At 41.5% G+C, this 14,655-nt stretch overlaps 1 protein-coding gene and 1 pseudogene across 1 annotated transcript in view; one reads left to right on the forward strand and one right to left on the reverse strand.

Moving 5' to 3' along the window:
• Positions 1–7,994: 7,994 nt before the first annotated feature.
• The window catches only part of LOC110594079 (zinc finger protein 556), a 9,748-nt gene continuing 3,087 nt past the window's right edge, over positions 7,995–14,655 (reverse strand). The window contains 6 exon segments of the mRNA XM_044913141.1: positions 7,995–8,102; positions 8,886–9,044; positions 14,360–14,450; positions 14,452–14,500; positions 14,503–14,606; positions 14,608–14,655. The exon segment at positions 14,608–14,655 is cut by the window's right edge and continues 64 nt beyond it. Of these exon segments, the coding sequence (XP_044769076.1) occupies positions 7,995–8,102; positions 8,886–9,044; positions 14,360–14,450; positions 14,452–14,500; positions 14,503–14,606; positions 14,608–14,655 (559 nt within the window).
• Positions 11,356–11,587, forward strand: LOC123323258 (annotated as a pseudogene).

Here is a 14,655-nt window from a genome sequence, read left to right on the forward strand (position 1 = left end):
TGTGCTTCTAAAACCACCAGCCGCTCCCAGTTCGTGTGCACGTGTGACCCCACCGCTCCGGGTTTCCATCCTGGGGGCTGCAGTTCGCAGGCGCGACCCTGCCGCTCCGGGTTTCCACCCCGGGGGCTGCCCTAAAGTCCTTTCCCCGCCGCTACTGGTCTGCGAGTCTGCACCCCGTCTGCAGCGTGCGAGGCTGTCACTCACCGGCAGTGTAGGATCCCCACGGCCAGGCACCCTCCCGCTGCTGTTTATCCTCCGATATCTGCCCACAGAATCACGGCTCCCTGCTTCGTACCTCAAAACCAACCGCCTGCGATATTCTGTTTGGAGAGATCCAGATCTTCTTACATCTCAGGCTGGTTTCGTGGGTGCTCAGAGTGGTCTGGTAGATATCCAGCTCAATTCCAGGGACCAGCTGAAATAGGGTCCCCTACTCCTCTGCCATATTCCCCCCCCCTCCATCCTCAGTACTATGCTCTTGCAGCTCAACAGTGTATGGAGGAACTAGACCTATGCACTTTTCCCAGGGAACAACTGGAAAACACCATATTCTTGATGTGGGGAGCCCTTTATGTAAGCTAGAGATGAGATGTTAGGAGATAAAACAGAAAAAGCAAGCATTACTGATTTAAATAAGTAACAATGACTTCCAGGAAACTGCTTTCCTGGAGTTACCTGGAGTTACCTGAGTTTTTCAGGTAACTCTTAGAAGAAAAACAGATAATGAAATAGGAACATTTTCTCCCTTAATTATTTTTGCTAATCACCTTCCTGAACTTCTATAAATTTTTCCTGGAGTTCTTATGGGTGATTGTCTGATGATGTTACTACCTACAATGTTCCCCACTGCATTATTAACAGTAGTTGAAAAATGGACCCTGCTTTTCCCTTTTCATTCAGATCACCTGTGATTTTTGTTACTTTCTGATTGCCAAAGGTCAGTTTTCATCCCTGTATTTGATAGCTTTCACGGGTGTTTCTTTGGCCCTGGGCATGATGGCATTATCACTGCATTTTAACTGTACCTGGCTGGGCTGTTTGCCTCAGATGTTATGAAAGATGAGCAGGTTCTCTTGATTTAAGGGAGGAAATGGTTAGGAGCAATATCTGTACAGCTTTACCAAGTATGCCTGAATTACTGAGTGATTCCAATCATTGTTATAATGAACTTCACTTCCAGAGTCATAGATTCACCAACCAATGTTGGTTGTTTATGGGGACATTAGTACACTAATAAGCTCCATACAGCTGCATTGAACACTATCACAATATGAGAGGTGTAGATTATGACTGCATTGTGGGATTTCCCTACCAGCAAGAAAGAGTTCATGCCATTTTCAAAGGGACTCTTTTTCATGTCTGAACCATGACACTCCTGGTTTAAACATTTCTATAGACAGCTGATCCTTCTAAATACCCAGGTTTTTTTCCTTGGGGGAATTATGGCCTTCCTGTTTACAGTGCTATTTTTTTCTGGTTTTGACCGTGAAGCTTTAGAGCAATGTTCACTGGCTGCTTCCTTGAGGATTATGCCTTTGTACCCTTTACACAGGACCACTGTGGATGCCAGTTACATGGTCTACAATGTCCTTCATTAGATGCTCCTCATTGAAACAGAAGTAGAATATGTGGAGAATGCTGAGAGTTTACAGTTTGTTCCCTGATAGGTAATGATTCCCATTCTTTTCTGTAGCCCAAGTCTGTAATTTATTGGGTACATGATCCTCACTGTGAAGTCCTGAAAAGTTCAAAGAGCTCAGATAAAAATAGGTTGATGTCCTCTCTCCAGTGTTATAGTTGTATCCATACATGTTTCACAATGTAAAAAGTTCCCAAGAACATGAGTAGCTTTAACTTAATTTCATTTATGTTGGAATTTTCATCAAACAGAAGGTATCACTAGTTGGAGCAATTTTTGTAATGGAGGAGTCACTGCCCAGTGTAGCCAAAACTTCTTTTCCCAATGTCATTAATTTCCCAATCCTACCTATGATGTCTTTAAATGAATCTACAAAAAAGTTGAGTCCTTTGAACTCTTCTGTGAAACAACTCTGTGGACCAATTTCCATAATTTACGTCACTATACCATCAGTGATAGTTATGGCCTTCTCCAGTTATAGATGATGAAACTGAAACTAAAAGGAGTAATTCAACTAACTCAAGATCATAGGCCCAAGTCACAGGTTTGCCTGGGTTTCAAATACAGGTTTTTAATGAAGCCACACTACATTCATAGATTACACATGGTCCTGGAGCATTAGAGTACATGGCATTTCAATTAACACATAAATTTAATGTCTCATTTTCATGTGTTGATATGTACCATTTTAGTTTACCATGCATTTATTATGTTGTCTCATTTGACTTTCACAAAATCGTAATGGACATTGTAGATATTATGGATATTAGATAATTTTACACTTCAGTCTGCTGGAAGTAAGTGATCATGAATTGGTGTATCAAATAAAATATTAAAAGCTATGTCTCAATCTTAAATGTTTTCCTTTCCTCAGTTCATTTTCCTCTACAAATTATGCATTTCTTTTTAGCTCCTCTTCCTCTGAGGAAGAACTATTTTAATAACAGCACTGGTCACCTGGCTCCTTAGAAGAAAAACGTATATGGACAGTAGGATATTCTGAACAATAAGAATTTTCCTGCTGGACTGACTTGTTTACTGAAAGTAGGACAGTCTGTACTCCAGGCTCTCCATAGGCAAGATTTTGTATTCCAGTGGGGAGGACAGAGTGAGCTGTTGGGTTTACTGGAGTTGGATAGCGTTTTAACATTTAAATGATATTTTACATAGGTACTGGAACTGAGTTTTGCCATTAAGTATAATTTTATTCCCTTTTGCCACATTCCAAGGTCCATAATTTTGCCTCTGTGGGCTTCAACCTTGACATTTTCTTCTATGCTATCTTACTTTTTTTTTTTTAAGATTTTTTATTTATTTATTTGACAGAGAGAGAAACAGTGAGAGAGGGAACACAAGCAGGGGGAGTGGGAAAGGGAGAAGCAGGCTTCCTGCTGAGCAGAGAGCCCGATGCGGGGCTCAATCCCAGGACCCTGGGATCATGACCTGAGCTGAAGGCAGACGCTTAATGACTGAGCCACCCAGGTGCCCCTATCTTATTTTCCACTAAGTATCTCTTCAGGTGTATGTAAATTGCTGGTACTTCATCCTTGGAGTTCTTAATTTTGCTGATATATTCAGTCATGTTTTCCATTTGTTCCTTTTAACTTTTTATATAAATGCAACAGGCATACAGAAAAATGAACATATTATAAAACAGTTCACTTAACTGTTATAAAGTTAATGCACCCACATAATCAGCACCAGATCAAGAAACAGAAAACTGCCAGCACCTGAAGTTCCATTTGTGCTCCCTTCTGGTCACTATCCTCAAAAGATAAAAGCATGAATGAGTTTCACCTAGTTTGTATTTTCTTTTTTTTAAATTTTTATTATTTATTAATTTTTTAAATTTAAATTCAATGAATTAACATATACAGTATTATTTGTTTCAGGAGGTCTGTGATTCATCAGTCTTATATAATACCCAGTGCTCATTACAACACATACCCTCTCCAATGTCCATCACCCAGTTACCCCACACCCCACCCCCCTCCCCTCCAGCAACCCTAAGTTTGTTTCCTAAGATTAAGAGTCTCTTCTGTTTTGTCTCCCTCTCTGGTTTCGTCTTGTTTCATTTTTTCCTCTCTTCCCCTATGATCCTCTGCCTTGTTTCTTAAATTCCACATAATAGTGAGATCATAAATGCCAACATCTGTTGTTTCCTGACTTGTTAATTTTAGCCATTCTGACTGGTGTGAGGTGGTATCTCATTGTCATTTTGATTTGTATTTCCCTGATGCCAAGTGATATGGAGCACTTTATCATATGTCTGTTGGCCATTTGTGTGTCTTCTCTGCAGAAATGTCTGTTCATGTCTTCTGCCCATTTCTTGATTGGATTATTTGTTCTTTGGGTGTTGAGTTTAATAAGTTCTTTATAGATTTTGGACACTAACCCTTTATCTTATACATCATTTGCAAATATCTTCTCCCATTCTGTCAGTTGTCTTTTGGTTTTGCTGACTACTTCCTTTGCTGTGCAAAAGCTTTTTATCTTGATGAAGTCCCAATAGTTCATTTTTGCCTTTGTTTCCCTTGCCTTTGGAGACGTGTCTAGCAAGAAGCTGCTATGACCAAGGTCGAAGAGGTTGCTGCTTGTGTTCTCCTCAAGGATTTTGATGGATTCCTGTCTCACATTTAGGTCTTTCATCCATTTTGAGTCTACTTTTGTGTATGGTGTAAGGAAATGGTCCAGTTTCATTCTTCTGCATGTGGCTAGTTTGTATTTTCTTTAATTAGAATTGCACAACATGTATTTTTGTGTATCTGGGTTTCCAAGCAACACTGTAAATCAGTCTCTGGTTGTTTTTTTTGTTTGTTTGTTTTGATTCTCATTCTGTTATTACCCCACAATATCCATTCTATTGTTGATGGATATCTGAGTAGTTCCCAATTTCGGGCTATTATAAATAGTAATGCATTGGCCATTCTAGCAAGCACCTTTTTGGTAAAAGTATATATGCATTTCTATTTGAGATATATACCTATATATACACATGGGACATAGGGAATGCATGTTCTCAGCATTAGTAGATAGTGGAAACACTTTTCCAAAGTGGTTATATCAACTTACACTCCACAAGTGTGGGAGAATTCCAGTTGCTCTACATCTTCACTGGCATTCTCCTACCTGTATTTTATATATATTCATGTTATCAACTCTGGTTGGGATGTACTAGTATCTCACTGTGCTTTTTTTTTTTTTTTAAAGATTTTATTTATTTATTTGAGAGAGAGAGAGAGAGAGAGCACAAGAGGGGGGAGCAGGAGAGGGAGAAGCAGACTCCCTGCTGAGCAGGGAGCCCAATGCGGGACTCGATCCCGGGACTCCAGGATCATGACCTGAGCCAAAGGCAGTCGCTTAACCAACTGAGCCACCCAGGTGCCCTCTCACTGTGCTTTTAATTTGCATTTTCCTGATGACTAACCAAATTGAACATCCCTATTCTAGTTATACATCTATATTATTATTATCATTAATTATAGCTTAGTTAAAATCTATATTACCTATTTGAATATCTTCCTTTGTGAATGATTCATTTTCTTTTGCATTGCCTGTACTTTTCTTATTAACTTGTAGGGGTATGTAATATATTCTGGGTACAAGTCCTTTGCCAGATATATAAATTGAAAGTTCCTCTTTCCATTCTATGGGCTGCTTTTTTATTCTACTAATGTTGTCTTTTTTTATATATATACTTCTTACCTATAGCACAGTCTATTCTCCACCATTATTTCTGTGTTCTGTTTAAGATATTTTTGCCTATTCCAAATTCATGAAGATGATCTCTATGGTTTCTTCTTCAATTGTTTAAGTTTTCACATTTATCTTTAGTTTGTTTGGAAAGAAGTTATATGTAGGGCATTATATGGCAATTTAGATATATTTCACTTCCACATAAAATTCCTAAGGGACAGAGATAAACACACGACCTAGCAGACCCACATTTATAGCTAGGAATGCTCTCAGAAAAATGGAATGAAGCCACCAAGTTGACTTGGCTCAGGTCCACATACAGACAAGAATGTAAAAGTGGGAAAATTGCTGTGATCCCAAAGCCAGATGGCACAAAATAGTAGCCTGTTGTCCAAAAGAGCATTAGGCACACTAGCAGACATTTGGCAGATCCTAAGGGTCATAGGTAGAGGCTTTTGTAGGGGCACACAAGTCCCTTATGTGTGCAAAGGGGAGGTGTTTCTCAGCAGCAGCCTTGGCCTAAGCAGCATCCTAAAGCCTCCAAAAACATATGCTGCCTGGAGATACCTGAACTGGCTTCATCCTCTACTGAAATCTGACTGATGCTCTCTGCCATCTAGGAGTACTGATAACGCATATCCTCAAACCCTAGAAAATGAAACTAAAGAAACACTGTTTTATAAGATAGGAAAAGACAATGAATGGTGATTTTCAGAGTCCAACCAATGATAATAACCTTGTCTTTTATGACTTGGTTTTGATTTTCTTTCAGAATAAAGACCAGATTTACCAATGGTGAACTAAAAAGGGCACTTTTGCTAAAAGGGACAAAAATTGATACTGTAATGTTTTATGTGTCAACACTGCTATTTGCTGTAAAGTCCTCTATGATCTCCAAGATAAAAAGAGATGGTAGGAACTGTAAAAACTAGTTGGCCAAAAGTATACTCCAACTACTTCTAGTGTGGTGGTGAAGTGGAGCAGGTCAATACCCAGTCCTGGTCAAATAGATTTGTTAGCAAAATAAATGTTTTTTAATCTGTAGGTTTTAAAGTAATATTATGCAGCAGCAGGTAACAAATACTCTAGCATAAGATGACATGCCCTTTCCTCCATTCCTGAGGAGTCTATTATTGTATGAAGCATGAATTTGGTTCTTAAATTCAGATACTTACGTATTTTTAAAATTGTGGTAAAATACACAACATAAAATTTACTCTTTTAACCATTTTTAAGGGTGCAGTTCAGGGTTACCAAGTACATTCACACTGTTGTGCAACTATCAGCACCATCCACCTCCAGAACTGTTTTCATCTTGCAAAACTGAGACTCTATACCCATTTAACAAGAACTCCCCATTGGCCCCCATCACCACCCCACCACTGGCACCCACTATGCACCAGTCTTTTTATGACTGGTTTATTTCACTTAGCATAATGTTTTCAAGACGTATCCATTTTGTAGCATGTATTAGAATTTCCTTCCTTAAGGCTGAATAATATTCCATAGTATATATACATCACATTTCATTTATCCATCCATCCATTGATGGACACCTGGGTTGCTTTCATCCTTTACCTATTATGAATAATGCTGCTATAAGCATGCATGTACAAATATCTCTCTTAGTCCCTGCTTTCAGTTCTTTGGATATATGCTCAGAAGTACAATTGCTGTATCATATGGTAATTCTATTTTTAATATTTTGAGGACAGCTATACTACCTTCCTTAGCAACAGCACATCACCTTCCTACACACAGTGCACAAGACTTCCAATTTCTCCACATCTTCACTTGTTATTTTCTGTTTTTTTTTTTTTTTAAGTAGCCTCCTAATGGGTGTTAGGTGGCTGAGACAGTTGTATTTTTAATTACTGTAAACTTTTCTCCATCAACAAAATGAAAAGGGAACCAACAGAATGGGAGAAAATAATTGCAACTCATGTATCTGATAAAGAACTTACACAACTCAATAGCATAAGAAACAATCTAATTTAAAAATGGGGAGAAGAATACTTTTCCCAAAGAAATCTAAATGGCCAACATTAGGTTATTACACACAGAATGCGAAACATACACAGAGACGAAGAACTGTTTTCATCAAAGTAATGCAGGAGACTCACAGACACTCTTGCCTGAACACAACTCCGCCACACGGACAATCCCAGCCATATCCCATGTGGCCCCCGAGACAGACACAATCACCTAGATTTTGAAACCTGGGATAAAGGTACACACACTCAGAAATAACGAACCCTAACTGACTTCCAAGAGACACCACACAGCCCAGACCCTCTGCACCCTTCCCCTACTTTCTTTTTCCCTTTGGAACTTATCACCGTCCCATACACCTGGTATTTCTCGTAGGTGTCCTTAGAATTTCAGCTCCAAGTGGGAAGAGATAATCCCTCTGTCTCGATCACTTCGAAATCAACAGCACCCAGTTCAAAGCCTAAATGCTTACTGAAAGGTCAGGTTCACGCAGACACACACACTTTCCCCAGGGGGCTTTTACAATTTATCCCAACACTCGGGCTCACATCCACTGGATCTGCCCGGAGTGAAGGGTTATGTTCCCCATGCCAAACAGTACAGGGTTCCGCTGGTCCCCAAAGGAATTCCCAAAGGATCCTTGGGCTGACCTGCTGGAAAGAGGCGATCACACTGCAGAACCCTCACAGTGCACAAAGCCCGCCTGCACCCACCCTCGCTGGTCTCCACGACCCGAGGTGGGTGGTGGTGTCGTCAGCCTCCGGTACCCAGGAGCCTGCGACCCCGACAGTCAAGAGCCGACAACCTCCAGGGCCTCGCTGTGCTGTGGGGTTCTGCTGGGAGAGGGCTCCTCACCCCCTGCCATCTGGAGGGGGGTTCCTACTTCGTTCCTCCGCTTTCCACGCGAAGCCCGGCGGCGAGTAGCTGCGCCCCCGCATTCCCGCTCGGCCGCAGGGTTCTCTGCCGCGCTCCCCTAGGTGTTCGCATCCCGCCCTGATCTCTCCGGGTGGGCTCCCGCCCCCGACGCTGCGGCCTTCCCGTCCGCGGTCGCAGCCCAGCGCACTCACCGCATCCCGCCGGGGAAAGCCAACGTCTCTCAACTTCGGGCATCGGGTTTCCGGGCTACAGGCGACGACTTCTGGGACCGAGGAGCCAAACCGGAAGCCGGTGGCTAGGCGTGGGGGCGGGACTTACGGGCGGGCTCCTCAGCGCCCCCGCCCCACCCAGACATCGACTGCGCATTCTCCGGCTCCCGGAAGACCTTTGGTCTCAGCTCTGCCACAGGAGAGTTCTCGGCGGCCGGAGCCTACGCCTGCGCACTCCAGCCAGTTCAGAACTCCCAGGTGTCTCCGCGGCTGCATGTTGGGAACTCTGAGGAGGCTCTTGCTCTAAACTATTTCCGCCAAGGACGTGGGATCCGCGGTAGCTCGCGGTCAGGAGGTGAATACGGTGTAGAGCGGGAAGGGTGCTGCAGATTCGACCTGGAGCCGTTGAGGCGTTTGGAACCGAGGAAGCCCGCGGCGTTGACAGCGCATGCACGAGGCTGCTCGGCTAGTACGTGAGAACGGCGGGTGTGAGGTGTGCGCATGCGCATGGCTGTGGGCGTCGCGTCCGCCTGAGTACATCGCGCACGTGGTAGGTGTTGAGGCTGGGTCCGTTCGAAGTCGAGGTAGCCTGGCTGGCAGTAGTGTGCTGAGTTCACTGGGGAGCCGTTGCTCTGGAGAGTGAATGTGAGTCACTGTGTCACACTCTCCCCCGGACTCTCATCGCAGCCATGTGGAATTTCTGCGGGGGAGTGAATGGCGGAGCACCTCCAGTGTACATCAGTAGCGAAGATTTGCAGCAGTGCGGGTCAGAGTTGGGTTTGACCCCGAGATGTCAGGTAGTCTGAACTGAGTTGCGGATGGCCTCAGGACAGGACTGAATGTGTGTGCCCACTGCGCCCCCACCCCGAGGATCCCCTTGAGAACGCTCTGGAATTACTTTTAAATCTTAAGCCACAGCATTTCTAGAGTTCTGGCCCCAGGAACATGGTGTAAACCTAGAGAGACATTGCTGATTCCCTCTACTTCCCTCAGGTAATGTGACTGAGGTGTGGACAGGTGTGGCCCTGGAGTGTTTGCTAACTTCAGATGAGTTCCAAGAAAGGCCTGATGGGTCACAAGTCTCTAGGAGGTGGAAAGCCCTGTTGTTACTCACCTAAAAATCAAGGTGTGGGTGAGTTTAAATTTCCCTTTAGTTCATAAGGTATTTTTGTTTCTTTGTTTTCTAATAATTTATTTTAAAAGGTGAAACTGGCCATTGTAAGTATACTTCTGTGGGTTGTCATAAATTCCTACTTATACCATCATAGTCAAAATACAGAACATTCCATCCTCCCAAGAAAACAACCTCTTAGTGGCCATTTGTAGGCAAACTTCCCCCCCCCCAATCTATTCTAGTTCCTTATACCTTTACTTTTTCCAGAATGTCATAAAAACGTAGTCTCTTGAATACTGTCTTTATTTTTAAAAAGATTTTATTTATTTTGAGAGAGAGAGAGAGGAGCAGGGGGAGGGATAGAGGGAGAGGGAGAAACAGACTCCTCCCCGAGCAGGGAGCCCAAGGTGGGGCTTGATCCCAGGACTTTGGGATCATGACCTGAGACAAGCCAGATGCTTAACCAACTGAGTTACCTAGGTGCCCCTTGAATACTGTGTTTAAAATTTAATGTTACAGGGGCGCCTGGGTGGCTCAGTCGTTAAGCGTCTGCCTTCAGCTCAGGTCATGATCCCGGGGTCCTGGGATCGAGCCCCGCATCGGGCTCCCTGCTCGGCAGGAAGCCTGCTTCTTCCTCTCCCACTCCCCCTGCTTGTGTTCCCTCTCTTAGTGTGTCTCCCTCTCTCTCTGTCAAATAAATAAATAAAATCTTTAAAAAAAATTTAATGTTACATTTTGAAAATCATGTAATTATATTTGTCCTCCAGAATTGTTGTGAGGTTTCAAATTTCCAACAGTGCCCAGTACAGGTGATGGCACACATTAGGCCTTCAAAATAGAGAGGCTCCATTATCATTATGCGCTATTATTGGGTGCATAAGCTTACACAGGACCCTGCTTCCAGGCCTAACTTCTGTCACTTGTACAATTGGAAGGATGTTAAGAGAAGTGATCAAATGAAGTAATAAAGATCATGAAATAACACTAATCTCTGCTGTGCTGTGAAAACAAGAGTTAACATGGAGAAACCGATGAAGACCAGACTTCATTTGCTTTTTAATTAAACACAATACTATTATATTTTTCTTTCCTAATATGTATTGGAAGTCTAAGCATGTGGAAAGAATACCTGTAACAAGCAAAATGGACGTTTTGGGCTTTGTGGATTATTAAAACAAAAGCTTACACATTCTCCTGCTATAAATGGTTATTAAAATTTTCCCTAGGGGCACCTAGGTGGCTCAGTCAGTTAAGCGTCTGCCTTCGGCTCAGATCATGATCTCAGCATCCTGGGATGGAGCCCTTCATCAGGCTCCCTGCTCAGCGGGGAGTCTGCTTCCTCCTCCCCCTGCTCTTGGCCTATGGGCTCTCTCTCCCCCTCTCAAATAAATAAAATCTTTAAAAATTTTCCCTATGTGAGGTTGTCTAATAAATTGGGATGTCACACAAAAGGATGTCCATAGTCTGTGCTTACCTCACTTATTCCTTGGGTAGTTTTCCCTTTTACCACCCATACCTCTTCTCTTTGCTTTTATTAGGAAATCATAGGCGACTTGCATAGATATCGCTCTGCTCGTCGAGGGGTTAGAACTGTGTGAATAATCGGGGCGCCTGGGTGGCTCAGTGGTTAAGTGTCTGCCTTCGGCTCAGGTCATGATCCCAGGGTCCTGGGATCGAGCCCCGCATTGGACTCCCTACTTGGCAGGAAGCCTGCTTTTCCCTCTCCCACTCCCCCTGCTTGTGTTCCCTCTCTTGCTGTGTCTCTGTCAAATAAATAAATAAAAATCTTAAAAAAAAAAAAAACTGTGTGGATAACCATAAAGCTTCCTATCACTTCTTGGCCTTTTGGCTAAGATCAAGTGTAGTATCTGTTCTTATCAGTTTAATATCTGATATGTGCTCTATCTGAGGACAATATATTAAATTGGATTTTTGGAACAGGGAGATGGTATATGTGCTGCCGAAGCGAGCACTGGAACAGGGAGATGGAATAGGAGCTCGCTCCTTCCACTCCATGTATCAACCTGGTATTGCAGTACTTCCAGGAATGGTGCATCCCAGCCTAATTAAATGTTCAAAAAAGAAAGAAAGAAAGAGAAAAAAGAAAGAGGGAGGGAGGGAGGGAGGAAGGAAAGAAAGGAAAAGAAAGAAAAGAAACACCACCATAAAGTTTCCTTAAACTATGAGGAACTCTGGTTTTCTGCAGAACAAATCTCGGTCAATGGGTAGGAGCCCCAAAATGATAATGCCAAATACATGGGGCCATTTCAAATTATTTCACAAGGATGTTAAATACAAACACCTATACAACGTGCTCCAAATCCATATGAACTGTCTGATCCCAAATATCCATGTCTAGTCTCATAAACATATATGACATGCCCTAAAATTTTTAACCATTGAAAAATGTGGCTGAACTATATCTTCACTTTTATGGGAAATAATTACTGTTAATTCCATGAGTGGAGGAATGTTTCTGTATCACCACCCACTATTTACTAACACTTTTGAACAGTTCCAGAAGGGATCTAAGGCATCCATGAGTGGATGATATCCTCATTCACTGAGGCCTGTTTCATTCTTCATCCCCTTTTATCTCTCTTGTCATAGTTTATATTTTACTTCACTCGCTTTTATATTATCCAACGAAGTTTAAAATATTTTCTCATCAGAATCTTTTTATATCATTTGCTAGACTTATTTACTACTTAATAAAATTGCTAAAACTATCACGTTTTTACTATTATGAATAAGAAATTATATTGACAAAATTGTAACAATATACAAAATAAAGTTTACTAGCATTAAAAATGCCTAAATTTGTATGCACCTGGTAATATTGCCTCAGAATGTATAATTCTTTTTTTTTAAGATTTTATTTATTTATTTGACAGAGAGAGACACAGTGAGAGAGGGAACACAAGCAGGGGAAGAGAGAGAGGGAGAAGCAGGCTTCCCGCGGAGCAGGGAGCCCAATGCGGGGCTCGATCCCAGGACCCTGGGATCACGACCTGAGCCGAAGGCAGACGCTTAACGACTGAGCCACCCAGGCGCCCCAGAATGTATAATTCTTAAATTCACAGTTACAAAGTTGATTTGACAGCTCAGAGTTGCAATATTATATCTTTTCAGTAAATTAAATAGATTGACATTTATTAGTATACATTTGAAAACAGTTAATAGGATATTTCTCAGAAACATACATTTATAAAGTACATAACTCATATGAAAACAGTTAATAGAATATTTCTCAGAAACACAGCATTTGTTCAACCAAAAATATATACATTGTGTCTAACCATACATACTCAATCTTAATAACAACATATCCTGAGGGATTGTATTCAGTGCTGAATAACAAAATACCCACACAATCTGCCCAGTATGTCAGTAATGCTTATTTATTTCACAGAAATACTGAGGGCAGGGGCTCAATGATGCTGCAGGGAAACACAGTCCCATATGTTGTTATGGATGCACCATTGCCTCTGTTCTAGTGAAATTAGAAACACAGAAGCATGAGACTTAATAAGAGAATGAGGTGTTCACCATACAAATCAGACATTATTTGAATATGTTAAGATCTAGAGAAAAGCGGTCAGAGCACTAGATAATATCAACAGCCATGACATCCTAATCAGTGGCCTGGTGGACAGTATAGGGCTTTCAGGAAAATGTAAGCTGTGGACATCTAACCATGGAGGTACATCCATGATGGGAAAGCTGGTAGGGTGTCTGTGAAAGCCCACCCCTCTGACAAAATGGAAGTCACGCAGTTGGTATTTGTTTTGAGGATACTTTTGATCAGCAAGACTAGCAATCAGGAAAATAAGCTGGAGATGGTGCCCACAAAGTCCCTATGCATCTATCTCTTACATAGCGGTGGCTCAATAAATTGAAAATTGTTTCTTCTAGATCTCTTGCAAGCCGGGCTCTTACAGAATTCTATCATGGAACCATATAGAGGAGGCATCCTGGGAAATGTAGTTCCTAGCCTTACCTACGTTGATAGAACACAATCCAACAGAACCATCTCCACCTCTAGATTTCATTCTCTCTTTTTAATTCAAATGTATTGTCCACTTCCTAACCAGAAGCCAGGACAGAGTATAGAGCAACAGATGGAAATAATAGTTCATATGAAACTATACTCTTTCAAGACCATTGCATACCTACAAATTTCTGCCAACTTACATACTTACAAAACTGCAAGTGAGCAAAATGGAATAATGAAACTCTGGCCAAAAAAAAAAAAAAAAAAGGTGTTGAGAATACATACCTTATGTAAGCAAAGAAGTGCCAACTTTAAAAGTCATAGGTTCCCTCAGGAAGATAATAAAATGAAATATATGTAATGGTAAAGTGACAGATTGGAACACACTGGGCCAGTAAGAAAATCTAAACTAATACCAATGTTACATTAGTCTAAAGTCCCCATACTTATAAAACAATTTAAAAAACTATACAAAATTAAACCTGATGCATATTCAAAACACACATCAAATCACCCATGGCTGTATCACACTTCAAAATGGAAACAGAAATATTACCCAAATTCATAAGGGAAAAAAACCCATAATATATCAAAATTCATGTACTATATATATGTACTTAGAATACTTGAGAATTTTCATGTCAATGTTTAGTTGAAAAAGATATGGAAATTCACTTGCTAGAAGTCCCATTAAGGATGAGATACTGAGCAATACCATCTTCGTAACTATTGTAAGATTTCTCTTCTGGTGTGGATTTTCCAAACTCTTTTAGATGAGTTAATTTGCATCAGGTTTTCTCACATTACTTATAAGTTTTCTTTTGACTATGAGTTCTCACATGACTATGTAAGGATTTGGGACAACTGAAAGTTTTCCCACATTTTTCACATATATGAGGTTTCTCTCTAGTCTGCATCCTTATTGTTTTGTAAGGATGAGGGCCATTTGAAGGCTTTCCCGCATTGCTTACAATTATAGGCTTCTCTCCACTGTGTTTTTTGACATGTTTGTGTAAGGATGAGGACCAACCAAATGCTTTCCCACATTTTTCACACTTATAAGGTTTTTCTCTAGTCTGCATTCTTATATTTTTGGAAGCATGAGGGCCAACTGAAAGTTTTCCCACATTGCTTG

The sequence above is a fragment of the Neomonachus schauinslandi genome, chromosome 1 (assembly GCF_002201575.2).
Source record: "Neomonachus schauinslandi chromosome 1, ASM220157v2, whole genome shotgun sequence".
NCBI classification, from domain to species: domain Eukaryota; kingdom Metazoa; phylum Chordata; class Mammalia; order Carnivora; family Phocidae; genus Neomonachus; species Neomonachus schauinslandi.